Below are 26,459 nucleotides of genomic sequence, written 5' to 3'. Positions count from 1 at the left end.
CTTCTAAGATGCTTCTCAAAATACTAACTTGGGGATGCCCTCGGTGTTAAATGAAAACACTTAGCTTCTGTTTAAGTTTGGGGAAGTTGAGGAGGTGGGAGGTGGAGACGAGGCTCCGGACACTACAGACAAGGGGGCAGTGACAAGTTCAGGGTCCCCGCATTGTTTACCACAGATTTGGAGGAATGCACACTACTCGATATGGTTGGGCCCACAGAAAAGAACTACAAAAAAAGAGTTATCTCAATCAGGTGCTGGGACCCTGGGGAGGAAAAAGAAGAAGGCAGAATAGCATTAGAATCCCTCAAGGAAAGAAGGGTCAGAAGGGGGAGCAGAGACATTTCCATTCTCCTCAGCCGACCTCCCTGCCCTAGAGGCCATCTGGTAGCCATGGGGATCAATTTGATAGAGAACTTGGCAAACTGTCTTCTAGATAAACATCAAGTTAGGTCATTTTCCAAAGCCACACCATGAAGTGGTGATCTTTTCTAACGTAACAAGCCTCCAGTGACTATTTAAAAAAAAAAAATTTTTTCTCACCTAAGAATCTAGAAGTTTCCTTTCACTTGCAGGGATATATAGTGCAGGAGTATACATGGATGGACACATGGTATTTTTGAAGAGAAATTTAAAATGACAAGGAACGTATTACATTTTGAACTGTTAAGTGCCGTCGAGTCAGTTTCGAACCATAGCGATGCTATACGAGGGGGCTTCAAAACATTTGTGAGAAATAATTTTAATTCAAATTTTTCATGAACTTTTTGAAGCCCCACCCCCTATTTGTACTGCCTTAATGCATGTGACCCAATACAAAAACTCTGGCCTGATTGACTTCAAATCTATCATGGCAGGAAGGAGACTCCTTAGTCCCCACAACGTGCTAGGACAGCCCATCTTCACCAACAGCCAGTCTCTGGGCTGAGGGTGACTGGAGGGAGAGTGCCACCGAGTGGCCAGCAAAGGGACATGCTCTGAAAGAGGGTTCCTGGCTTGTAAAGAATAGACATTTGGGTGAGATCATATATTTTTTTTACAAAGGGTAGGTGCCACGTGATAGTGATATGCTAGTATGCTTTTCCTCTACACACTGAAGTACATACAGACGTGCATATGGGGGGTGGGGAACAGGCCCAGGGTGGTATGAAAGAGTGAGCTATCTTTTTTCTTCCACGTTGAACTCCCAAGTGATCAGTGATTACTGTAAATGCTGTTGGTGGGTTAGCAGCATGGTGTCAGTTTGAACTCAGAGCGACCCCGAGTGAGAGAACCGCACTCTAGGGTTTTCTAGACTGTCATCTTTAGTAATAGCTCATCAGCTCTTGCCTGTGGGGCCAGAGGGGTGGTTTTGAACGTGGTTAGTACAAGGCTTTTCCGGAAGGATAGGCTATTCTGCACTACATCTTTCTTTTCCCTTGATTATTCCCTGCAATGGACTTCTGGTGTGGTGCTATAGATCAGCACTGGACTGCGAACCATAAGGTCATCAGTTCAAACCAACCAACAGCTCCTTGAACACTCTAGACAGGGTTGCTGTAAGTCAGAACCAGTTTGACAGCACTGACAATTCTTTGAAAAGGAGGGGGTAGTCTTTGGGAGGTACAAATGATTGACATGCTGGGCCGTTTACTGAAAGGCTAGAAGAAAGGCCAGTTCAATTCTGGGGGTCACCGTAAGTTACACTCAACTTGGTGGCAATGGGCATTTTTATCCCTATTATTTTGAGTAGAAACCCAGGACATCTTTTATAAAGTATGCCAAAAATGTTTGTTTTTCAAAAGAGCCTGGGGTAAAGTCTTCACACATCGTCGCTCTCCATATTCAAGCCAGAAAGAAAAAAGTGCCCAAGCCCAGGACCAGACAAAGCAAAGATGGTTCGTTCACCTGCTCATCAGCACTAAATAGCCTGGTGATCTGCAAGTAAGAGTGCAATGGAGTCAAGAAGAGCTGGCTCTGCTCAGGGAGCCTGCCACTGCTGTCCCCACTAGGTGGGACCGCTGCTAGGTCACCATGACCTGCTTTTGAAATAGAAAATTGGACAGTGTTCCTCTCTGCAGGTCATGGTGTGTAGTACCTGGTCCATTAGGACTGAAAAGATGTTGCACTGCAGTTGGGGGTGGGGGTGGGTAGACAAGAGGCTACTCCGTGGATGAGGGAATGCAGGTGTGTGAATGTTGTCACTAGTCCACAGCAAGGATGCATTGGTTGGAGAGGTGACTACTTTTTCATGGTTGTGGCCCACTTGAAAGAGTGGTGCTGGGGGACTGAGGCTAACATGCAGAAGGGTGTTTTCCAGTATTTTCTGGGATATGAGTTCAGGAGGAGGGTATGGGGGTACATGTGGCCTCCACATGGGTTTCTGTTCCTTTCTGCAGTCAGTTCAGGGAGGCACACCACTTCCAGCCCCAAGCTGCCATTGCCGGCACTGCTGAGACCTCCTTACCTGCTTCATCTCACTCCTTAGCCTGTTAATGCCACTCCTCTCTGTTTTGGTGACACCAGTGTGTCCCACTTCATGGATGGAGATGGCAGGACTGGATGTAGCAGAGTGGATCGGTCGCACTGGATAGGAGACACAAAAGGGGCTCTTTGAAATGAGAGTCCCCACTCTGACATGTCTGCGATACATTTGCTTTTGTTTTCTACTTCTCCATTAGGTCACCAACTCCCTTCAGCAGGGGCTCACTGGCCCTGGCAGCACTGTTACAAGAAGCCTGGCTCAACACAACTCTCGTGGTGGACACAGGGGCAGATACACAGAAAATTCCCAAGAGTGGTGTCAAAGGTCGGCTAAGACCTAATGGGATTCAACATAACAGCACCTCGGAAGGTTAGATGTGAACCTTAATGGGCACTGAGGTTATGTTCATGGGGGGGCAACTCAGAAAAGGAGGGTGGGAACTGCTGCATCATTCAAACAGTCTCATCCCTGTCAACAAGAATTTTTAATGGTGAGAATGACAAGAGAGAACACCCAATGGCCAATGTGCCTTCCTTGTAGACAATTCAATTCAGAAAGTCAGAGCTAACATCTGTGGACCTTTTAGTTGTTACCCAACTTCATGTATGTGGAGCTAAACATACATGGATATATCCATTTTTTAAGTATACATTCTGCCTTTTTTTTTTAACTTGTAATACCATGACTGCTTACCATGGCATTAGCTATTCTATCCCCTCGTGTTTAATGAGCTCATAGCATTTGATTTCAGGGAAGGATCAAATATACACAATTATATTTTTATTTTGCTAAAGGGTCTGTTCAAAACTAAAGTGCAGGCCCTACCCTGCCACCAGGCTCTGGTCCTTTGCCTTTGTGACTCAAGGCATGCTGATTTGCCCTGGAAAAATGACAACATTTATTGTCTAGTCCTGTGATTAAGTCCTGCATGTACAAAGTTTTCCACACAAGCCACCCACCCCCTCCACAGACCCCTCTGCATGCTCCCCTGTCTCTATTCTCCCTGCCAGTGTCTTCCATTCCTGTGGCATTGGGGAGTCACAACATGGCTGTTGGTGGCCACTAGCTAGACAATGCTGGGGAGGGGGCGGGGGATCCCGAGAGACTTCCTGAGGAAATGGAGGCAGCAGAGTGGGGCCGAGCTTGAGAGAAGGGCCTCAGGCTGGGAGACGGTGGCCCTTGGGTGACTCAGAATCCTTTGAGGCATAGGTTTATCTTCAGGATGAATGGAGCCTCTTAGCATCCTGCAAAGCCCTCTCACAACTTGTCCCTGTTCCTAGCTCCTCACCCTCAGGCTGGAGATTTACACCATTCTGCCTGCTACCCATGGCCTACGCAGTCCTCTCCTTGGGCAGTAAGTAGCTCCATAGGAGTCAGGGACACTGGCAAGGAGAGTAGAGACAGATGGGGGCATCCTGGATGGCCTCTGGGGAGTACAACAAAGGCAAGTAGTGAGGAGGGGCAGCTACAGAACTGCAGGGGGCCTGCATGGAAAATATTTCTCTCCCACATTATAGGACTTAAGCACAAGTTTAAGGCTGGACAATTAACAAATGTTCTATTTCAAAAGACATTTAAAAACCATAAGTGATTTGTCTCCTCTGAGCACGAGTAGCTTCCCATCAATAGCAATCTCTTTGCATTTCTCTATGTCCAGCAGGCCATGCACATGAAGACGACAGCGCATGGAGCACAGTAAATATTTAGCTTAGCTCTTTATAGCTTAGCTCTTTACAGCTCAAGGACAGAGCCTTTGAAGTTCCCAAGAATGACTTTTGGACAAGGAGCTGGGCCCCTCCTTCACAAGAGGAGAAAAAGCTACCTACTTCACATCTGAATGCTTGGTGCAGCCTTTGTTTGTCGCCTGGCACGCATCGGGGAAAAATGCTCAGTACCTAATGTACTTCTTACTAAAGAATGACAGCCCTTCACGCGTCTCTCAGGCTTGATTAAATAAATTCAGAAATGTGTCTGCAAATCATTTTACTTTCTTCTGAGGAGAAGAAATGCTAATTGCTTCCATTCTAATTAGGGAGTGTTTAAGAACGAAACCCACCAAGCCTGGGGTCATTATGTTTCCTACCACTGCAAATGAGGGTCTTTGGATCAGAGAGAAATGTAGCAAGCAAAGTGGAACCCATACAAACACACTAAGAGGTAGGGGTGTACAGCCCACATCCACCCACAACTGCACTGTGAAAAAATGTCCAGGAACCTAGCAGGGTACCACAGAGACCCTCCGGCTCTGTTGATCTTAGAGTATATGCCAGCTCCTGCTGCCCCTAATGTGTGTCAGAGTCTAACTGGGCTCCAGAGGGCTTACAGTGGCTGATTCTCGAGAAGTAGAGTACCAGGCCTTCTAAGACACCTGTGGGAGGACTCAAATTGCCAATCTTTTGGAAAGCAGCTGAGTGTTGAATCATTTGCATCACCCTGGGACTTAATCTTGTTGTTAAAGCTGGTGTTGCTGGGATTCCAACTCCTGACGACCCCACATCTAAAATTGAGCTGCTCTAGGGGGGCGTTGAAGGCTGGGACCGTCTAGAAGCAAGCAGATCACCAGGTCTGTTGTCCAAGGCGCCTGTGGGTGGGTTCAAACCATCTTTTTGGCTAGCTGAGTGCTTAACCATTTGTATCACCTAGGAACTCTTGTCCTGGTGTGTGGCTCTGTAAGATAAGCTCTGGACTGCTAACCACAAGGTTGGCAGTTTAAACCCAACAGTCGCTCCTTGGAAACCCTATACAGGGTTGCGATGAGTTGGAACACCAGGGACTCATAAAAATTTAAGAATCTTACCTTCATACATTCCATCCCACATCTCTATTGGCATCGATTTTCATATGAATGTAGTACTTTGGAGTGATGTGATGCTATGTCTGGCCACCCTCTCGGGAAAAGACTCACAGACTTACTGCTTCTTTCAACGCCAAACTCTTTTCCGCTGAGAATATGGTGCAGGAGACTTTTCATATCGAAAGGGCTGAGGTTCATCAAACTTTCAGAAGCTTCTTCTCCTAAAAGCAAACATACTTTAAGTGTCCAACCCACAAGGCTGGTGAGAGGTGAGGACAGAGCTGGGTGGCCCTGGGTTTGGTGGTGGGTCTCCCTATTTCCTAGGGATTCTAAGTATTGCTGACATGTTAATTGTAAATCGTGTCTTTTCTAAATGCTTAGCCACATAACAAACACCGATACTGGGATGCATCTTGCAATGCCTTCTCCCAGTGATATGTTATTAAGTGAGGGAATGGCAGCTCAGAGCAAGGCAGGGGCACTGTGGTGGTTCCCAAGTTAGGAGGAGATTAAACCCCTAGCGACAGAGGGCGTGGTGGGATTTACATTGGTGTGGGAGACCCTGGTCAAGCATCCAGAGCTTTAAAGGCCTGTTTAAGATGGATGTAGGCGTCTCATCCGAGCTGAGGCCGTGGATGGATAAGGGGGTGGGGGTGCAGTGGGTATAGAAGTTGCCGAATAAAAGCAGCGGGCTGAGGTGCCCCTGTATCTCACCTGAGCAGTTCAGGCTCCGTGCCAGCTCTGTGGCCATCACCTGAATGATTAGTCCAATCCGGAGTCGGAGCATCTCCACAAAGAGGCTGGGCTGGGCCCGGACATACATGGCCAAGTAAACCACAATTTCCTGATGACAAAAGAGAGCAGGGACAGCACCTCAGGAACTAGGGGAGGGGACCCCAATAGGCTCCAGAGCTCCTGGGGGAAGAGTACAGCCCGCCTCCCCACCTGTGTGAGGACTGCGATACTGATGTCCTGCCCGCTGGCTTCGTAGATGAGTCTTGTGAGCTCCTCTGGGGGGAGGGGCCTAGGAGAGAGCAGGGGGGTCACAACCCCGGAGAAGCTACCCAAGAGCCCCACTTTCCACACGAGGAGCTCCCAGGTGACACCCCTTCCCAAAGAGCAGATATCTCACCAGTCTGGGCCCTGGAGACTTACGCAGAGATGGTCTTCTCCCGGGGCTCAGGGGGAAGGCCCACCGTGAGCTGCTTCTGGTGTGACAGCAGGTCTGTGCAGGCCTAGGCATTCGGGACAAGGGAGAGGGAACGAGAAGACTGAGGACGATCACTGCCAGTAAGATCAGAACAGTTCCCTGACAAACAATGGACTGGAAAACACCATATTCAGATCCCAGATGAGCAACTGGAGGTAGGGTTGGTCTTGGGGGGGGTCTGTGACCTTCCAATATGTGGCTCTGCAAGGGCCCATGAAGGGAGATTCACTGCCCATCCACTGTAGCCAACACCCTGGACTCCCTGAGACTCACCCAAATTGTGTGGGCCATCATGAGACACAGACTCTAAGGGTCAACAACAGCCTAAAGTACTGGCTCCCCAATTATTCACAAACAGTTAATGTACTTAACTTGTTTTAAAAGGGGTTGTGGAATTTGCAGGGCCCGGGGTGGTTAAGTATGGTCTTGGCATGGTGTATGTGTAGAAATAAGCTCTTACTAAGAGGATACTAGGGCACAGAACACCTCTCTTCTGTTTCAGTAAACCTTCTCCTATGGCTTCCCCCTCTCATCTGCCCTGGGCAGTGGGAGGCCAGGGAGGAGGGCCCACTTCCTTTAAGTGTGACTCAACCCATTCCTCACAAGTAAGGTGACTGTCTCCAGCTTCCCTAACAGAAGTTCTCTAACAGAAGAATGGACGTGGACAAGGGCCCAGGACTAAAGGGAGGACCCAAGGGACAAGCCCTGCACGGTGGCACTGACCTCTGCCAGGACCTCCACTTTCTTCTTGAGCAGGCCTGAGATGTAGCGAATCAAACCCCACTCTTGGTTCAAGCCAGCTTTCCCGTACAACTCGCTGAGGAGGATGTGCACAGTGACCCCATGCTGTCCCGAGAGATTTGTGTCCCAGTTGGGGCCCCTGTCAAGAAACCCAGAAAGATGGTCCTGACCATTGGAAGGTTAGATTCTTGCAACAGAACAAACCTTGCAGGGAGGGGCGTCACTGTGTGCTCTGCCGAGTGCCACTGATGGTCAAGACAAGGTAAGCTCTTGCCCAAGCAGCCTTACGTGTATTTGTGACAGAAGCCTAACGTCAGGCAACAGTACAACCCCAGACTCCTCCAACTGTGGGAGGCCAGCACCCAGCCGGCTGTGAAGGGGAGAGAAGTCGAGTTCTCCACGACCCTGGGCCATGCGGGTGAACACAGGCATGGTCCAGACCTGCTGGAAGGCCAAGAAGGTAAGGAAAAAGCATTGAGAGAACTGAGACAGAAGGAGACTTACTTGATTACATACAGAATGTACAAGATGTCTGCTTGGTCCTGGAGGTTCGAACAATCTTTCAGCTGCTCCACCAGCTTTTCACAGTCCACGTCACCGTGGTCGTCTCGGGGCCACTGGAAATCAACTTCAGGAGCCTGGCAGCATAAAAGCCCCAAAGAGGGGAGAAAGGCAGACAAATGTGTGGGCTTTTAGAAGCGAAAGAAGTGACCCTCCCTCCCCAGCCTCTGGCTATGCTTGTTTCGGGCACTTTGGTGGCGCTTCAGCGTGTTTATATTCCCTCATCACTGAGTCAATGTGCTGTTCAACATCTGTAAGAGACTGCACTGAACAGGTTGATCACGTGTGAGGGTTTTTTTTAAAGTAAGTTTGCCTTTCACTGGAATTTCATTTTAAAGGTGAGAACTTTCTCTTAAAGGACCTATGATTAGAGGACAGTGATTTGAAGCTAGGCCTCTCACCCCAAATCCTGGTGTTTCCTGTAGCAACTACCAGGTCTTGACTACTAGGCTTGGCATATAAGTAAAACCTTTTACTTTTTAAAAAAAAAACAAAAAAACCTTTCACTTTTGACTTTGAGAATTTGAACTCACATTTCTAAAAGGTGGTTGAGGGGGGAAGGGTAGTGGCCCCCAGAAACCACTCTTGAGAAAGCACCTCTTGATTAAATGATCAAATTTGTAAAACAAAACCAAGACCTCATGCCACTTCTGACACCTCTCTCTTTCCAGTCCCAAGAAAGGGAAAGCCTACATATGTGAGTTTTATTGATACAAAACTCAAAAATGAATCTCTGGAGTTGGAAAGCATGCAAGCAATTCCTTTTGGGTGGAAGGGGAGGTGGAGACTGGGAGGGCACAAAGGGCAGCAGTTCACAAGGGGCTACGGATGTGGCCTGGTGGTCACCCACTGGGCTGTATCCCTACACTTTGTGCATTCTTCTTTACAAACACTTTACTTCAATGAAATGTGTTCTGGGAAACAAAACAAGCTGGAAAAATGAATGCAGGTTTAAAACAAGTAAAAATTCAGGTTAAGTCGCAACATTCTCCAACAGAACCTAGCTCTTTCTGTTCATGTGAAAGGAAATCTGGATAGCATAACAGTAAATGAAGGAAACCAATGGGGAACACCCTGCTGTTTTATTCTCTTGATAAACTGTATACCGTTTTCTTTGTTTTCACATCAAGAGCATTAGGAAAATCGGAAAAAAGGCACCATAGTCTGCGGCACAAGTCACCCTAGGGGCTGGTGGGCACAGAGATGGCTGGGCGAGGTGAGGAGTCACTTTATTTCCTCTTGTGCTACACAGGTTCTAATGAATAGGCACAAAGTTAGGAGTCTTTTCTCACCCACAAAATAGAGATGTCTGCACATCAGACTCCAGAAGACAAACAAGTTGGGTTCACTTCAATATCCAGAGCTTCTACTACTAAAGTCCTAGATTATCAAGAAATACAATTTTTTCTTTGGAGTTCAACTATTTTCAGAAGTTGCTGGGACTGAAGGCATCAATGCAGAGCATTTTTTAGCTGTTCTAATACTTTACCTTTTTTAGGAGTGGTTGAGGAGAATCAACAAGGTTCAGTGATTTGCGGTGGGCACTCAGCATTCTAGTTGGCAAAGCCATGGGAACAACTGGAAAACAAAACAAAAAAAAATCAAGAGAAATCTTCTGAGGGATGCATCTGAACTAGGAGAGTAAAGCTGAGAAGTGGAAGACGTAAGATACAGAAAGCAAGAGAGGCAACTGAAAGGGACAAGTAAAGGAACTCTCCAGAATGACAAAGAAGAAAGAACCCAGAGCAGAGCTACATACCAGACCTGGAGGGCAACCAGGCCAGAAGGGGTAGTGAACTTCAGAACTGAGCAAGTGGAATGTCTGCCACCAGCAGGCCCTCTTCCACTGTAGCTTTTGTTTGTTTGTTTGAACCTATTGAAAGTATTCTAGGATGTGTTCTACCAAAACAAAGGACTAACTCAAGACAGGGAAAGACAAGGATTCAGGAAACAGATTTCAACTGAAGACATAAGGCAAAGGAAATTCCAAGATTGCAATAAAGAGAACTCGCACGATGACAGGTATGCAGCCCACACAGGAGGAGACCTGTGAACACCAGGTAGTGGCCCCCAGAGATGCACTACTAGGACTGACGTTGTAGAAATTTGTATTGCGAGATCATTTCAAAGCAAAGCAAATGAAAAAAGCAACTATGCACTTGAGAGAAACAAACAGTACGAATATGCAGAGGAGGAATGGTGTAAGACAGCTAGGCCCTCATCTACACATGAGAAAGTCACTAGATACAGAACAAAATCGATGCATCACCAAACACATGTATAAACCCACTGTTTTGAACACTGGAGACAGAAGTGTCAGAAGAAACATCTACAAGACTTGAAAGTGGCGAAAGCAGCCGCCTCTAGGAGGAGGCCTGAGGAAGTGGGAGCAGAAGGCAGGAAAGATCTGCATTTTGTTGTCAATTAGGATTCTGTAACTTTTATGTCCAAGATTACTTTGATAAAAAAAACAAACTTAATAGGCAGGAAAAAGTTAATAGCATACATGGTACTTCCCAACCCTTTGCTTTTGCCACGACGGAAAGTATATCCCGAGTGGAGTGGACGGCACTGAAAACATGGCGGTCTTCTGTCTTCTTACAGAGAGGGGGCAGGTAACACTTCCATGACGTGCTCCGCAGCAGGTGGTTGATATACTGGTCAAGTTCATCTTGGCTTTCTGTAATTGAACAGGCAAGCCCATGAGCCAGTGAAGACAAGCTGCACAATATTCTAATTGCGTAGAAGTGCCAAGTCAGTGTAGGGGAAGATAACACTCAGACTGATTCATCTGCACATCTACTTCAGCCCCAAAGATGTAAAAAGAGATTGACAAAGATAATATATATGCTTATGTTTGTACTGGAGTCCTGCTGTGGCGCTCTGTTGGTTAATGCACTGGACTGCAAAGTCCACCTGAACTGGGAGGCCTGTGGTTCAAGTTCATCAGCTGCTCATGAAACCAATCATCCAGCCCTTACCTGAATTATAAGTATCTTCTAAATACCCCCCTCTATCAGAATCACTGTCAGGACTTGCACTTCCTTCGCTGGCATCGTCAAACAACTTCTCGTCACAGTCGGGGTCCAGGAAGGTGAGGTACGTGTAGAATGAGGTGGTGAGAAATTCCGAAAGGTACCCCAGTTTCACTCTGCCAAGAAGACTGTGTGTTAGGAAGGCAGGTGGCAGGTGGACACACTTCTGCTATCAATCACAGACTTTTCAACAACCAGAAAGGACATCTGCCAAAATCGAAAGATAGTGACTCCATCCACTGCTGCTGAGTTGATTCTACTCACAGTGGCCCCACTGATAGAGTAAAACTGTCCCATCTGCCATGGGGTTTCCAAGGCAGCCATCTTTATGGAAGCAGACTGCCACCGCTTTCTCCTGAAGAGCTGCTGATACATTCAAACAGCAGTTCAAACTCACCAGCAGCTCCTTGGAAACCCTATACAGGGTGCCGATGGCACTAAACAACAACATAGGACAAAGTAGAATTGCACGTTAAGGTTTCTGAGGTTGGAAATAATAATGGGAGAAGGCCACCTCATCCGTCTCCTAAGGAGCAGCTGGTGGGTTTGAACTGCCAACCCTGTGGTTGCTTAACCCACAGCACCACCAGACTTCATGTCAATGGAAAGGAGTTGGATTTAGGAGGATAAAGACACTGCAAAGGTAGAAGGGTGGTCAATTTCAAAGGGCTTCTGATCACAAGCTACCCCAAGTGGACTTCCAGTTAGAATCCAGTATGCTGGAGAGCCAGGTGTAAAGCTCCTGTGGTTCTCAGCAACGCCCCCCCCCCCCAAATCCTGTGACCTGGGCCAAGGCCCTGCCCCTCTCTAGCTCCCTGTCCAGAAAATAGGACCACAGCCCACCACCCCCCCCCAAATGAGCAAACACACACTGAATAAGAGGCCTGGCAGGAAGCATTCGTTTTACAATGATGAGATTTTGGGGGAGAAAGAACTTATTTTGAAAAAAGGCTCATTATGGGCTCAGAGGACTTTCTCCTGGTTATGATGTTACCCACCTGATGGTACTTCAGGCAAATATCTGATGGTGGATGGAGATGGGAGCTGTGGGGCAGCCCTGGACACGTAGGTGGACTGAGAGGGGCCAGGGGAAGCTTGAAGTGAGGGCCACTTGCTGTCAACAGCAAGTCCTGAAAGCTTCACAAACACCCACCCAATCCTCGAGAGAGATTCCAGTTTCCCATGGGTGGCTGGATTAGATCAACGTTTACTTCCTTTTTACACTGTAACTCCAATGTTCCAAAATTATTAGGAAACATGGGGATAGGGGTTAGCAAAAGAGTTTGAAAAAACAAAACGTCAACATTCGTTTTTAAAAATCACAAATCACCTCGCTCCTCCAAAATAGCCATCCTCTAGTTTTCTAATTGTAGCGAGAACTGCAGAGTGGATATCTGAGCCATCATTTGCTAAGGGAGAAAAGACAAAGTGATGGGTTAGTTTCCCTTATCTAGGAAAACATTGGGGTCGGGGGGCCATACATGGAGATGTCTGCCTCAACACACTGATTAAAATACCTATGGCATAGAAGATTCCCAAGATCTAAGGCACGCCCCCTAGTACACTTATTAACTTTTTCCATGGGAGCTTTTGAAGTCTTTTGGAAAGAGCCCAGCCCAACATTGGGGAGTGTATCAGGCAGCTTAAATGGAGCAGTTACTGAGCATGGTGTGGGTGATGGGAAAGGTGAGCGTGGGTCTGCCCGTCATCCGCCAGCAGGTGCACAGATGGGCCAGCTCAATCCGCAGCATTTCCACGATCATCTCATTGTCCAGGGCCAGGTAGAAGTGATGCTGGTCGGTGAACTGAAAGCCAAAACATGCCAGGTAAAAGCCAAATGTCATTTCTCTGGAAACGACACAAGTTGTCAGTCATGGCTGCACTACTTCTTGGATTTTGTTGCTAGGGAAAGGCTCGGTCCTGGCTTTAATCTGTCTCATCATGGAGCTACTTGCCTCACAAGCAGACAAATCCACCTGCTGCCTGCAGAGAGCCACCACAACAACTGTGTGGAAGTGGAAGGTGTGCTCCACCACACATGTGCAGCTAGCTCCCTTCCCACCTCTGCTATCCCGGAAAGCAAACCACTAACTCCTAAGTCCTCCTCCTTCTGGGCTGCTGGGAGGCAACCTGGTTTACCTGATGGGTGACCTTGCTAATACGGACTAGAGATACTGTTGACTGATGCTGGTGACAATCCATGCTCGGCTCTGGACTGAAACTCATTACCAGAGGAACTAACTCACATGATTTGGGTGAGCAGAAGGGGTGAGGTGGAAAAGCTCACAGACAACTTCATGCCCAGGTATGTGGGGAATGCGCTCCATGTGAACAAAGTTGTCTTCCTAGCTGTGCAAATGGAGGGAAAATGTTTGCAATGCACTTCCGTGGGACGAGCCTTTTCTTTTGGAAGTGAAAAACTTGCAATAAGACTTCCATAATCAGAAGCCAAAGCCGAATCTACAGTATCCTGGGCTGGAGCGGAAAATCAGAGAGCATGACGACAGCCTAGCAAGCACTGGGGAGTAGTGTCACCGTCAGGAGGATAAAGTGACATGTCACTCACAGATTGGTAGAGTGGTGTGTCATGAGTACTCATGATAGCCGTGAGACCCATTCAATGCATGCCAATAAATGTTTATTGAACACCTACTGTCTGTAAGCAAAAACCTGTGCTGGGAACTGGATGTCACCTTCTATGTCTCTATGTGAACATCTGCATGCATCATTAGCCAGGCTCAAGTTCAAGGAGAAATGCCCACCAGATAGAGAAGAGAGCTGAACAAAAGGATGCTGGCTGTTTGGCTCACCTGGGGTGTGAATGTAAAGATCTGGTTCCTAATCACATAGAGCTTAGATGTGCCAAGGACACCAATGTGACGATATGGTCGCCCGCTCAATCTCATATTCTTGTTGCGTCCTATTTGAAAATCAAAGAGAAAATGGAGTTACCATAAATATGGTTAAAGATGAATCTACGTGATTTAGGGTGTAAGGCTGGGCTTATTTTGATGTTACATAACCCACTTTGGGACCTTGGTTTTTCTAAAATGGAACAAGGCTGAAGCTAAAAAAAAAAATCCAAACCCCTTCCCCTTCTTTTCATGCGTGTACAAACAGCAGCAGTCTAACACCCCATTGGAATAAAACTATTAGGAGAGCTCTGTAAATGCTTAATTTTCATTTATTTAGCACTGCGCCATCATACTCATCCCCCAGCAGTTGATAGTACTACAGTTAAAAACAACCAAAGCACAAATGAAAGTTCTGCTTGTGAACTTTCAAACACGGGCTCCTTAGTTTGCAGCCGAGGCGGCTCTTGCCCACTCCCGCCGCTGCCCAGGGTACCTCCTGACAGGACGAATGTGAGAAAAGCAGGCCCAGCGGTTGTGCTGCCCTTTCCAAGTCTGGAGCGCTTGCACATGTCACAGCTCCCCATCCGACCCCAAGCCTGGAGCTGAGATTCCCCCTTGTCAACCATGCTCTGATCCATTCCCAAACCTACCAAGCTTGGCATATATGTGGCTAAGAATCCGGCCAGGCTGGACACGAATTGGATGAATGTCAGCAATACTCTGAACACTTATCCCATGTTTCCTCAACAGCTCCTTAATGTGATTGTTTTCGGCCAAAACACTGACTGCGGACAAGAAGGGAGACTGCGTTAGTCTAGGACTTGGATTCGGGTGCAGCCTCACATCACGTATTGTTCTCTTCCTCGGACCGGACCTGAGAGCCCCACATCAGTGGGCTCGGTCATGACCAGTGTGCTTAGAAAACCCCAGTGCTCATCCTGCTGCGGCACTGCCTGCTTCTCTCTGTCCCCTCCTCCCTGTGATGCCCACCATGCAGAGTTGTAAGTGTCCTCCATGTGCAATGGTCTGAGGAGAAACTTGAAGAAATCATAATCAATAGGTCCCAAGCCAAATTCCCCAGCTAGTCAGCCATGCTGCCATCCTCTGAGCCTGCATGGGTTCTACAAGTGGATTCTTTCCTCACAGCAGACTGGGGAGGTCCTTGGGGGGCCAGGAAGTGCTTGTGCCCCTGGCCCCAGAGGACAGCATGAGTAGGTTTCTACTTCACTGGTTGCCAGGACTGGGGAGTAGGCAGCTGGCACGGGACAGCCTGGCCCACCCACATCCACAACACTGGGCCCGGTCTGGTCCCACACCCCCTGGCTCCATCTGCAGTGCATAACAGGGGGTGCTCGGCTCTCCAGCAGGAGATCAGAGTGCCTGGGACGTGGGAGCCTGGGTGGGGGGCAGCGTGTCCACCTGGGGCCATCTTGGCGAGAAGGGACAGTGTGTGGACAAAGGGTAGGTGTTCTGGTGAGAGCAGTCCTGGTCACAGGAAAAGTGGCTGGTAGGGAGGCCGCAGCAGAGAGCCTGCTGGGAAGTGTAGGGCTGGTAGGCACAGTGGTCAGACCAGAGAAGAGGCTCAGCTACTGTTAAGGTGGCTGCGAACCGTCACTACTGTTCCCATAAACTGACAAGGCCTGAACCTATCATGTGTACAAATGCCACTGAGTCCTGAATGTCACCCCCTGATATTTACCTAACACGTGATACGTATCACAGTATATTACTATCTACTATCATATTGAAAGTGCCATGGGCTGCCAAAAGAACCAATAGATCCATTTTGGAAGAAGTGCAGCCAGAGTGCTCCTTGGAGGCCAGGATGGCCAAACTTCATCTCTCATCCTTCGGACATATTGTCAGGAGGGACCAGTCGCTGAAGAAGGATATCATGTTTGGGAAGATGGAGGGTCAGAGAAAAAGAGGAAGACCTCAATGAGATGGATTGGCCAAGTGACAGCATTGATGGACTCAAGCGTGGCAACAGTAGTGAGGCTGGGCCAGGAACGGGCAGTGTTTCGTTCTGCTGTGCACAGGGTAGCTATGGGTCGGTACCAACTCGATGGCACCTAACAATGACAACAACAAATCTAATCTGATCTTCCCAAACAATGGCCAGTTGTGGCTGAAAAGGGGCTAGAAACTCATCCCCAGGTCCCAGTAAAGGCCTGGTGGGTGGCTTCCCTACACATCTGTCTTCTCTGGAACTCCCACTGACATGTGGGCATCACAGCTGTCAAAGCAGACGTTCGTTCTCTGTTTTAGAGAGCTGCTGTAGCCAGACTGCAGTACCTTGAATTTATGTTATGGATTTTCTATCCAAAGTCTTCTTGATTCCCTCCAAGTGATTGGGTGGGACCATGCAAATAAGGTATACAGGAGTCTAAGGTTGGGATTGTTAAGTTTTGCCCTCCAGTTAGGTTTAGAAGTAGCCATCTCAGAAGCAGGAACAAATGACCTCAGGACTACCAAGACAGAGAAGCATGAGTGGTGCGTGACACCCCTACTTAGAAAAGCAGCAACAGCAGAGATGATGGCAAAGATGGTGGCATGGAGAGACCGAGCAGCTTTAGGCTCTGGGCCTATGGACTGAGGAAAGCTGACTGCCTACAGGCAGGAGACTGGTTTGAAGAATGTGCCCTGTGAGCATTCACAGCCTGGCTAAAAGACCTTTGTAACATTTGCCTGAGCAAGGCAGGTGCCAAGGGACCACAGGGCTAAGAGGCCGAAGACAAGAGTGAGGCGTGCCTGCACTATGGCAAACAAGAGGCGTTCCTAACTGCAGAGCTGCTGCATCCTGAATTTTTCTGATACTGAATTGTACTCCGTTCACTTCCCAATAAACCCCATAATTGTGAATACTGTTATAAATTCTGGGTGGCCACTGCAACGGATGATGGAACCCAGATATGAAGCAGAGAGAGCTGTGGGAGGGATGGCTGGGGTCAGAAGAGGGTAAAGAAGGCTGGAGGGTGGAAGCATGTCTGACCTCTGCTTCACAGGAACTGGCCTTGGGCTGATTTTGATTTTGAGTTTGATTGTCTTTCCCTCTTATGAAGCCAGGGGCAGTTAGATCCCCACATGGTCTCTGCATGGCAGCAGACACAGTTCTGAAACTGCACTTTCCTTTACTAAATATCAGCTCTGCTGACAGTTTCTTTTCTGGTCTATTCTCTTACATTTTATTAAGTGTTGGTCAGGAGCCAGGGACGTGGCCTAGCCCGCAGGGTGGCATACCTGTGCTAGGTTAAGTGCATGGACCCCAGGAGCAGGCTGTGAGCCAGCGAGCCAGCAGGAAGTCAGAAACGAGACCGTGAGAGAGCTAACCCCTCTCAGCCTCTAAGATGAGACTGAAGATAACCATGACCACAATGTTTACCTATCATTACACTGTGACAGGTGGGTATGCCTGGGGGGGGGGGCACTATTGTCTTGCTTCATTGTGGACACACATGCACAAAGAGGCAATGGTGCCAAAGACCAATACCTTTCATTTGTTCACTATTTGCTTTCAATGTATTAGTGCAGAGTGCTAATCAACATGGTGCTACTAGAGGGATACAGGCCTTGCCCTGAAGAAACATGGCTACGATTCAAAAAGTTCTAGGAGGCAGGAGACAAGGTTTGGTGTCTCCCAGCCAAGTCCTCTTACTGAATCCTCCAAACAAGCCTGTGAGGGGAGGCATGTTCTCCAGGATGTTTGGATAAGGACCTGAGGCAGAACTCGAGCTGCCCTTGGCCCTTCTCAGGAGGAGGAGCTGCCTGGAGAGTAAGGTGAAGGTCAGCCAAAATGTGGACCTGGAGCTGGGAACAGAAGGCAGAACTCACAAGGAGGAACAACTCAACCCTCACCTGTGTCTTGAGTTTTCATCAGAATCTGGTTCTATTTTCCAAAGAATAATAGGTATGAAAAATGATGCTCAATGAATTACTTGTGCCCCAGATGGAATCAAGGTTTAGAAAACAAGTGCTTTGTAGAAATTAAATTTGTGGCTGAGAAGAATATTGCCTTTGGGAGCTACTGAGTTACATAAGGCATTTCACAGAGCTGTACACACTAAAGCACTTATTTTAATTAAATAAGAAACTAGGGAACAATTAAATTAAAAATAGCACTGCCTTTTGAAAGTTAAATATGAATAGTAAACATGCTCACAAACCTTGTACTACAACATCAGGTTTGACTGAAGTGGAAAATCTTCTATTTAAGGGATCAATTTCACCAGTGGCCAGGAAACCCTACAAAAAGAGGAGTATTAGCGCAAGGAACTATCGATTACCTAAACTCTCCCCTCAAAGCTGCATTTCAGAATATGATTCTTTGGAGCTCACTGGATGCAGTATGTCCTCCCTTAACATTTTTTTCAAGTCAAATGAACCATTCCCAGTTGCCACTGTGGGCATGTACTAAAGTTTTGGCAGCTAGCCTCCCAAGAAGGCACCCTGGTGGGGTCGCGGTTAAGTGTTTAGCTGCTAACCGAAAGGTCAGTGGTTTGAGCCCACCAGCAGCTCCATGGGAGAAAGATGGCAGCCTTGGAATCCCCATGGGGCAGTTCTGTCCTAAAGGGTCGTGATGAGTCAGTCAGAGCGATTCGATGGCAACAGGTTAACCTCCTGGGTTAATCAACTACTCCCCCATGTTGTGAGCCAGTGACGATGGTTATTTCCTGAGCCCTAACTGTGTGCTGGGTATAGTGGAGAGTGCTTTGTGAGGGGGGCATGACTATCAGCACCATTCCACAGGTGCCCAAGGTTAAGTGAAGAGCAGGAACCTGACCAAAGGCTGACCATCCTGAAGTACCTGAAACCCCTGCCTGCCACCAATGTGCCCCTTCATTGAATATGGATCTCACATTTTCTACAAGTGGTCCATGGCCGAAGTCCCAAGAGACGAATACGGTGCTCGGGGAGTCCTGAGGGCAAACTAGATTGAATGCTGAGCCCAGACGAAAACCTTCTATAGTAACGGTGGACCAGACACAGAAACCAAAGCTGCAAGGTATGGCAGAGCTGATCAAGTCCAACTGTTTTCCTTTACAAATGAGGCAACCGAGGCTTAGAGAGTATTAAGCAACCTGCCCTAAGTTACAGCTAGTCAGAGGCAGGGTGGCTTTCCTTACTAAGACAGACCAAGCTGAAGCCATGGTCTGTACCCTAAGGGCATGTCCTAGGAACTGGGGAGAAGAGCAGCGCCACCTCAGCAGTGAGTGCTCCTCAGGCCCTCCACAGTGAGACTGATCACGGACAGCCCGCCTCCAAAGCCCTCCTTCTGGGCCCTGGTGATGGCTGAGCCCTCAGATCCACTCCCCCACACTTAGCACTGGTGGCTCACAAGCATTTCCATTTAAGCCTGGGAGCAGTAAGCCAATGCTTAATAAATAGAAGTTGCTGGCAGTCGACTTTCTGGGTAAGGTATTGTAGGTGTTCTGAGTGAACTCCTGGTGGTGTGCTAATGCTGGCTGAAGACACTTTCCGGATTCTGCTGACCATCAGCTCCAATGGGTCCCAGGCACAGGCCAGGAACACTGACAGGAGGCGGGAGAGGGAGAAGTTGACAAGCAGCGGACACCCACAGGCCCAGAAGTCAGGTCTCGAGACCAGTGAAGCCCAGGGGCCTTTAAAAAGGTCTGACAATGCAAGAGACACACCCAGCTGGGGACCCCGCAGTGTGCCTTGGAACAGTCTCCTTACCTCTGCCAACAGTGAGCTAAGGATGTACAAGGACTGGCCCCACAGGTGGGGCAGCTTGCCCAGAGGTACTCTGTCTACCGTGTGAGGCTTCTTATATTCTTCATCCACCTGGCAAAGAGGACAAAATGTCAGAGTAAGGTGAGGTTCCTTTCATTGGGGAACATACTGAAAATGTACCGAGTGCCACCCAATGTGTCCCCTCACACATCCAATCGCCCAGGCCAGCTCCATGCAATGCCCACAGGGCATATGCAGGCCTGGGGAGGCTAGGAGTCAGATACTGGGGGCCCCACAGTAATAAGCAGTGGAGGCAGCACTAGAATCTGGGCTGGTTCCAGGCCCACACCACTCCCACAAAACATTCACAGCCAGAAGCAAAGACACAGGCTCTGAAGGTGTGGCCTGTCTCTGCACTGCACGATTCTGGACAAGGAGTTCTCGGGCTCAAACACATTTGCTGTTATCCTGGACAACATGATCAAAAACATAGGCCTAACAACATGGCAGGAGTCCCTGGTATGGTGCTGTAAAATAAGCACCGGATCGCAAGGTCAGTTTGAACCGCAGGATTGACGGTTGAAACTCACCAGCCGCTCCTCAGAAACCCTATGAGTTAAGAGCTGATTCGACAGCATTTCACAACAATGCCGCCATGGCAGCGTTTATCAAACAAGGGTGTATCAACTCTACGTGCCCATATGAAGAATTACCAGTAGGTGGCGCTATTTACTGAAGAACTGCAATCGGACTGCTACTCCTTGACTCTCCATCGACGTTAAGCGCTATGGAGTCGGTTCCGATTCCTAGCGAACCTATATAGGGTTTCTGAGGAGCGGCTTGTGAATTTGAACCACTGATCTTATGGTTAGCAGTCCAGTGCTTAGCCTACAGAGCTATACCAGGACTCCACATTAGTTTCTCAAAAAGCTGAAGCAACTGGGGGCTTATGTCTAATCAAACCAAGAGACTGTTTTCATTCTGAGGGACATAGTAACTTTCGTTTCTAAACTCCATGCAGGCCTTTGGCTCTTTATGCACCATTACATTGGTTAGGGCTTGCTATCAGTTGCTGTGGAATGACATGGTGACCCCATGTGCATCATACTAGAACTGGGCTCTACAAGGTTTTCAGTGAATGATTTCTTTCGAAGTAGATTACCAGGACTTTCTTTCAAGTCACCTCTGGAAGGACTTGAACCAACCAACAACCCTTTGGTTAGCAGCCATGCATGTTAACCTTTTGAATGATCCAGGGACGGGGAAATGTTAGTGGCCTTTTTTTTTTTTTTTTTTCCTTCAGAAAGCTTGTCGATAGAAGGAAATGAGAGACAGTTATCCTTCTGCAAGGAGAAAAAGTGCATGCTGGAAGGGCACATTTTCTGCTTGTGGAGCAGCCAATAACCTTAGCAACATATTTACTAAACGTTTTGAAATGTGCCATATTAGTAAATATTAAGGAAATCTAAGGTACATAATCTAAACAGAATTAAACCTCACCAGTACTTGAAGTAGAAATCAAACGATGTATTGCATTAGGCAAATCTACTGTACAAGATGTTTTTAAAGAGCAAAGATGTCAGTTTGAGGACTAAGGTGAGCTGATCCAAGCCATAGTATTTTTAATAACCTCATATGAATGTGAAAGCTGAACAGTAAAGAAGAAAGACCGTAGAAGAATTGATGCATTTGAGTTGTGGTGTTGGAGGAGAATATTGAAAGTGCCATGGACTGCCAAAAGAAGAAACAGATCTGTGTTGGAAGAAGTGCAGCCAGAATGCTCCTTGGAGGCCAGGATGGCCAAACTTCGTCTCTAATAGTTTGGACATATTGTCAGGAGGGACCAATCACTGAAGAAGGATATCATGTTTGGTAAGGTGGAGGGTCAGAGAAAAAAAGGAAGACCCCAACGAGATGGATTGGCCAAGTGGCAGCATCAATGGGCTCAAGTGTAGCAACAGTAGTGAGGTTGGCCCAGGATCGGGCAGTGTTTCGTTCTGCTGTGCATAAGGTCTCTGAGTCGGTACTGACTCGATGGCACCTAACAACATCAACAAGTACTTGAAGTAACCCTGATAATGCAGTGGGTTGAGCACTGGACTGCTAACTTGAAAGCTTGAACCCACCAGCCACTCTGAGAAAAAAAGTAGCAGTCTGCTTCCGTAAAGCTTTAGTCTTAGACACCCTCTGGAACAGTTCTCCTCTGCTCTGTAAGGTCACTATGAGTTGGAATCAATTTGATGGCAGTGGGTTTATTTGTTGTTATTCATACTCAAATAACCCAATAAAACAATGATGCGGAAGGAAATTCTCCAAACTACCAGAGTGGTTTTCTTCATTGTCCGCTTTATGTCGTCCCTGGATGCTTTGCAGTACGCAATGCTCTGACAGACAGTACCTTAGAGCTATGTGACAAATTAGTAGTGTTAAGAGAAACCGCAAAGACCTAGGAGAAGCACTCGATATAAAGAACAGGAGACAAGACATCCAGGTCAAAAGACTGCCTTGTTCTGCCTTCATCCCACCCTGAGCCGTCTGAATTGCTTGCTTTCTACCTCGGCTCTGCCTTACCTGCTCCCTGACTAGCTCCTCTGACCCCCGTCCTCCCCCAACTAGATGGCCAGCCTATGGAGACCAAGATGATGCTGGAGCCACTTCTGTGTCCCGGTCACTTTGATGGGCATAGTCTCCTTTGTCCTAGCAGGGTGACAGAGAGGCCTGTGTAGGGTGGTTGAGGAAAGATGTGAGGTAGACTCAGGCCGTAGGCCCTGGACAGGAATGCAGCCACTCCTCGGATGAGGCCCCTTTCCTGACTTGCACAAAGATGCCATCTGGGCCTGTGGGAGTCCTGTGTGCTACTGATGTGATGAATGACCCTTCCAGCTGTCATCTGGAAGCAGCCACCACAAAATGTGGTCAACATCAAAGTGCTCCAAGTTTGGTGCCAAGCACCCAAGTGTACACATAGAGGAAGGGAAGGTTGCAATGACAGAGAAACCCAGAGGTTTGAGTGGAGCTTGCTGTGTGCCGTCCAATCTGCTCCAACTCAGTGACTCTGTATACGGTTTCCAAGACTGCAAATCTTTACAGGAGCAGAAAACCTCACTTTTCTCATGTGGATTTGAACTGCTGAGCTTGTGGTTAGCAGCCCAACACATAACCGACTTCACCACCAGGTTAGATGAGAAAAAGTCTTCACAGACACTTGTTTGAATGTGTGGCCAGCACTATGTATCAAAAAGAAAAGTGTGGCTTATAACACCTAACACTTACTATAAAACCCCAAACCCAAGCCAAGCCAAGCCACTGCCATCAAGGAGATTCCGACTCATAGTGAGCTACAAGACAGAGCAGAACTGTCCGTAAGGGTTCTGTGACTGTCTATCTTTGCGAGAGCAGACAGTCTCATCTTTATTCCTTGGAGTAGCTGGTAGGTTTGAACCATCGATTGTGGATGTGTAATGCCTTGTACCTCCAGGGTTCCTTATTATAACCACTAAAACAAACCTTTCAGTAGAGCAAGAATGGTTATTGTCTAACTGTCTCCCATAAAACAGGTAAAACACCTCCAGTCGTCTATTTTTATTTGCTCTGCTTCCAGTTTACAAGTAACTTCTGATCACTCATTTGGTTTTGCTAAATGCCTCAGTTCCAGAAAAGCAGTAACCTGAGTAGGGGCTGTGAATATCTAGTGGCGCACATACATCACACAGAGTAGAATGAATGCATCTGGAGGAAACTAAAAATAATCTTAGGGCATCTTCTTGGAACTGGACCGTTGTTCTCCTCCTATATAGGGTCACTATGAGTCAGAACCAACTCGATGGTACTTAACAACACAAGTGTAGAACACAGGAGCACTAGTGGTGTAGTGGGTTGAGCACTGGGCCTCTAAAAGGTCATTGGTTCAAACTCACCAGTCGCTCTGTGGGAGGAAGATGAGGCAATCTGTTCTAATAAAGATTTACAGTCTCAGAAAGCACAGGTGGCAGTTCTCTGTCCTCTAGGGATGCTAGGAGTTCAAACTGACTTGCTGGCAGTAGGTTTTTTGTTTGTTTGTTTGTTCTTTTTAAATGTAGAACAGCATCTAACACATCAATGCTCAAACCGTAGCATGGGAACTGTCTGGAGCCCAGGAAGAGATTCTTGACAATCTGACTTCTTTTTTCTCCTAAGGACAGTGTGCACACCTGTCTCTGTGCTGTCAGGGTACCTCTGCAGGGCCCACGGTCCAGCACACTCCATGGATTTTTCTCAAGTCCTATGGACTTGCGAAGGGAATGCAGTGGTTCTATAGGATAAGCACTGGACTGCGAACCACAAGGTCAGCAGTTCAAGCCCATCAGACACTCTGTGGGAGAAAGATGAAGCTTTCTGCTCTTACAAAGATTTACAGTCTCAGAAACCCTATACAGGGTTGCTATGCGTCAGAACTGACTTATGAAAGATAACAACAGCAACGTACATGCGCTGGACAGGAACTCCCTAGCGCTTTAGAAGACACTTCAGGAGAAAGTGTGAAGTAAGCCTAAAAGGGGGTGTGAAAACACCAAATGGCCAATCACCAAATCCCTTAGTTCTAGAGAGCAGCGCAAAGGGCTATGGACCATGGGGTTGGTTACCTTGTCAGGTGGGATGGCATACAGTTCCGGCATCAGGTGGATCCCATTTTTGCCTCGAATTAATATTCCCTCCAGGGCCTCTCGGTACTCTTGGACCTGGAAGATAGCCCCAAACAGCACAGCCTGAAGGAGGTCTTACTCTCAGTGCTGGGACAACCAACAGAGTAGAAGCAGGGCACAGGAGAAGACTGCACAGATTCTTGCAGCTTGGGTGAGAACTGCGTTCACGGTTGCTCTTGTCCTGGGTGTGTTTGAGGGAGAGGGGTGCAGCACTCCATCATGCCATATCCATTTCTTCCTCACCTCTGCACCGCGTACCAGACATCCTTCCAGGGCTGTCTTTAATTTGTTAAGTTAAACACTTCACTCTTCAATAATACTTTGCAAATTGAAACTTCTTCATCTCACCAAAAAGATTATAAACTTCTTGAGGTGGAGGTCATATATATTTTAAGCTGCATATCCCATTTCCACCTATGGGTAGTTTTGCATTTCAAAAACACTCATTCAAATATTTATGGCTCAAGGTACACAGTAAAACCTGTGAATGCCAGAACCTACGTAAGTCAGAAACCTGTCAGAGAAGGAAAACTGAAGTATTTCCCACTAAAACATGAACTAGCGAAGTAGTTAGTGCACGAGCACACCCTGTCAAAAGTGGAAAACTTGCAAGACCCAGAAAAATAAGCAGTCCTGTTGCGATCCGGCTCTCAGGTTTCTATTTGCTGAACAATCTTGATGGAACCCAAAGAACTGTGTGTACTATGATCTGCATACACCAATTCTCAGGGTCCACAACTCAAAATAATGAAAATAACAGCTACTGAGCAAGCGTCCCATTAAACTAAAAAACCATAATCTAAGCCTAGCTTTTAAAAAGGAATTCTGGTGTGGCGCTGCAGGTTAATGCACTGGATCACAAAGTTGGTTTGAACTACAAGGTTGGGAGTTCAAGCTCACCAGCAACTCCTTGGAAACCCTATATGGTGGTGGTGGTGGTGATGTGCCATCGAGTCGGTTCCGACCCATAGCGACCCTGTACAGGGGGAAACCCTATATAGTGTTGCTATAAGTTGGAACCAACTTGACGGCACTTTACAATAACAACAATCTTTTAAACGGACAAAGAAGGCATTATATATATATTTTTCAACAATAAAAAAAACTTAGAAAAGGAAAAAGGAAGAGATAAACCCTTAGCTAACCACCAAGCTATTTAACACATTTTCCTTTGTTGTTGTTGGGAAGTGCCATTGAGTTGATTACGACCCATAGCAACCCTGTATAGGGTTTCCAAGAAGCGACTGGTGAGCTTGAATCGCTGACCTTCTGGATCAAACCCACTTTGCCGTCCAGCGCGTTAACCCACAGCGCCGCTCATATTCCTTTTTGTTTAAAATTTATGGATGACAAAGCACGGCCACTTTTTTCCAAACTATTCTGAGGCAACCAGTAGAGGAGCCAGCAGAGATTTACAGAACCAACTAACTAATAAGCACAGGCACTTCTTTCTTGTGGGTGTTTTGGTTTGTTTTTCTGATAATTGGTAAGCCCATTCACAACTGAAATTCAAGCACAATCCTTTCGAGTTCTTTCAGTTCTAGGATAAAAAGACATCAAAGAAATCACTTGAGAAAATCACTAAAGCAGAAGAGGAAGAAGCAATGATGGGGGAAGGCGGGTTCAAGCGTGTTGCCAGCTCCAAAGCCCTCAGCATTCATCTCTGAGCAGGGGCCGCTTTCAAAAGCGAAAATCCATCTAAGATTGTTCTCATAGCAACCCTGTACGGGATTTCCAAGGCTATAAATCTTTATGGGAGCAGAAAGCCTCTTGAAGCAGCTAGTGGATTCAAACTATGGACTTTTGGTTAGCAGCCCAACATATAATCACTCCACCACTAGGGCTCCTACATAGGACCGGATTATCCAGTGAACTGGATCTAGAGAAACTGCCCCTACCAGTCCTCTGCCAGGGAAGCGGGAGATTAAATACAGTGTGAGCCCTAATGCTTGGGGAGCTGGAGGAGCACATAAAAAGAGCATCTCACCCAGTTTAGAGGATTTGAAAAGGCTTCATGAAAGAAAAACCACAATGAGCCAAGTGAAGAAGACAGGGCAGTTGGCGATGGAAATAATGTTCTAGCTATTTGAGAAGAGGGGAGATAGCATGGCCTCTTTAAAGGACTGAAAGACTTGAGTGTGCTTGGATCACAGAACTCAAGAAATGAGCAAAATGGTAAAAAAAAAAAAAAAAAAGTATGCTAAAGTAATGAACTCAAAGGCTAAATCTTACTGGGTTCCAGAAAAACACATGAAGAGTGTGAACCTTCTCCCAAAGGTAATCACAAAGTGAGTCAAGACTTTCAAGTAAGGCAGTTGTTGTTGTTGTCAGGTGCCATCGAGTCGGAACCGACCCATAGCGACCCCATGCACAGCAGAACGAAAAAATGTCCGATCCTGGGCCAACCTCACTACCGCTGCCACACTTGA

The 26,459-nt window shown here is 47.3% G+C and overlaps 1 protein-coding gene across 1 annotated transcript in view; it reads right to left on the bottom strand.

Annotated features, from left to right (window-relative positions):
- The window catches only part of PHKA2 (phosphorylase kinase, alpha 2 (liver)), a 62,143-nt gene that overhangs the window by 4,187 nt on the left and 31,497 nt on the right, over positions 1-26,459 (bottom strand). The window contains exons 11-29 of the mRNA XM_006835593.1: positions 23,971-24,066; positions 19,352-19,459; positions 17,821-17,899; positions 14,308-14,442; positions 13,613-13,722; positions 12,463-12,607; positions 12,133-12,211; positions 10,749-10,918; positions 10,274-10,447; positions 9,257-9,345; positions 7,711-7,844; positions 7,189-7,345; positions 6,411-6,490; positions 6,201-6,279; positions 5,970-6,099; positions 5,375-5,476; positions 2,444-2,562; positions 1,885-1,914; positions 171-224 (exon numbers count right to left, since the gene is read on the bottom strand). Coding sequence (XP_006835656.1) covers positions 171-224; positions 1,885-1,914; positions 2,444-2,562; positions 5,375-5,476; positions 5,970-6,099; positions 6,201-6,279; positions 6,411-6,490; positions 7,189-7,345; positions 7,711-7,844; positions 9,257-9,345; positions 10,274-10,447; positions 10,749-10,918; positions 12,133-12,211; positions 12,463-12,607; positions 13,613-13,722; positions 14,308-14,442; positions 17,821-17,899; positions 19,352-19,459; positions 23,971-24,066 — 2,070 coding nt within the window. The remainder of the gene's footprint in view (positions 1-170; positions 225-1,884; positions 1,915-2,443; positions 2,563-5,374; positions 5,477-5,969; positions 6,100-6,200; positions 6,280-6,410; positions 6,491-7,188; positions 7,346-7,710; positions 7,845-9,256; positions 9,346-10,273; positions 10,448-10,748; positions 10,919-12,132; positions 12,212-12,462; positions 12,608-13,612; positions 13,723-14,307; positions 14,443-17,820; positions 17,900-19,351; positions 19,460-23,970; positions 24,067-26,459) is intronic.

This window comes from Chrysochloris asiatica, unplaced genomic scaffold (genome assembly GCF_000296735.1).
Source record: "Chrysochloris asiatica unplaced genomic scaffold, ChrAsi1.0 scaffold00018, whole genome shotgun sequence".
NCBI lineage: Eukaryota > Metazoa > Chordata > Mammalia > Afrosoricida > Chrysochloridae > Chrysochloris > Chrysochloris asiatica.
The sequence above is the reverse complement of the archived record's forward strand: the minus strand, read 5'-3'. Positions and strand labels throughout refer to the sequence as shown.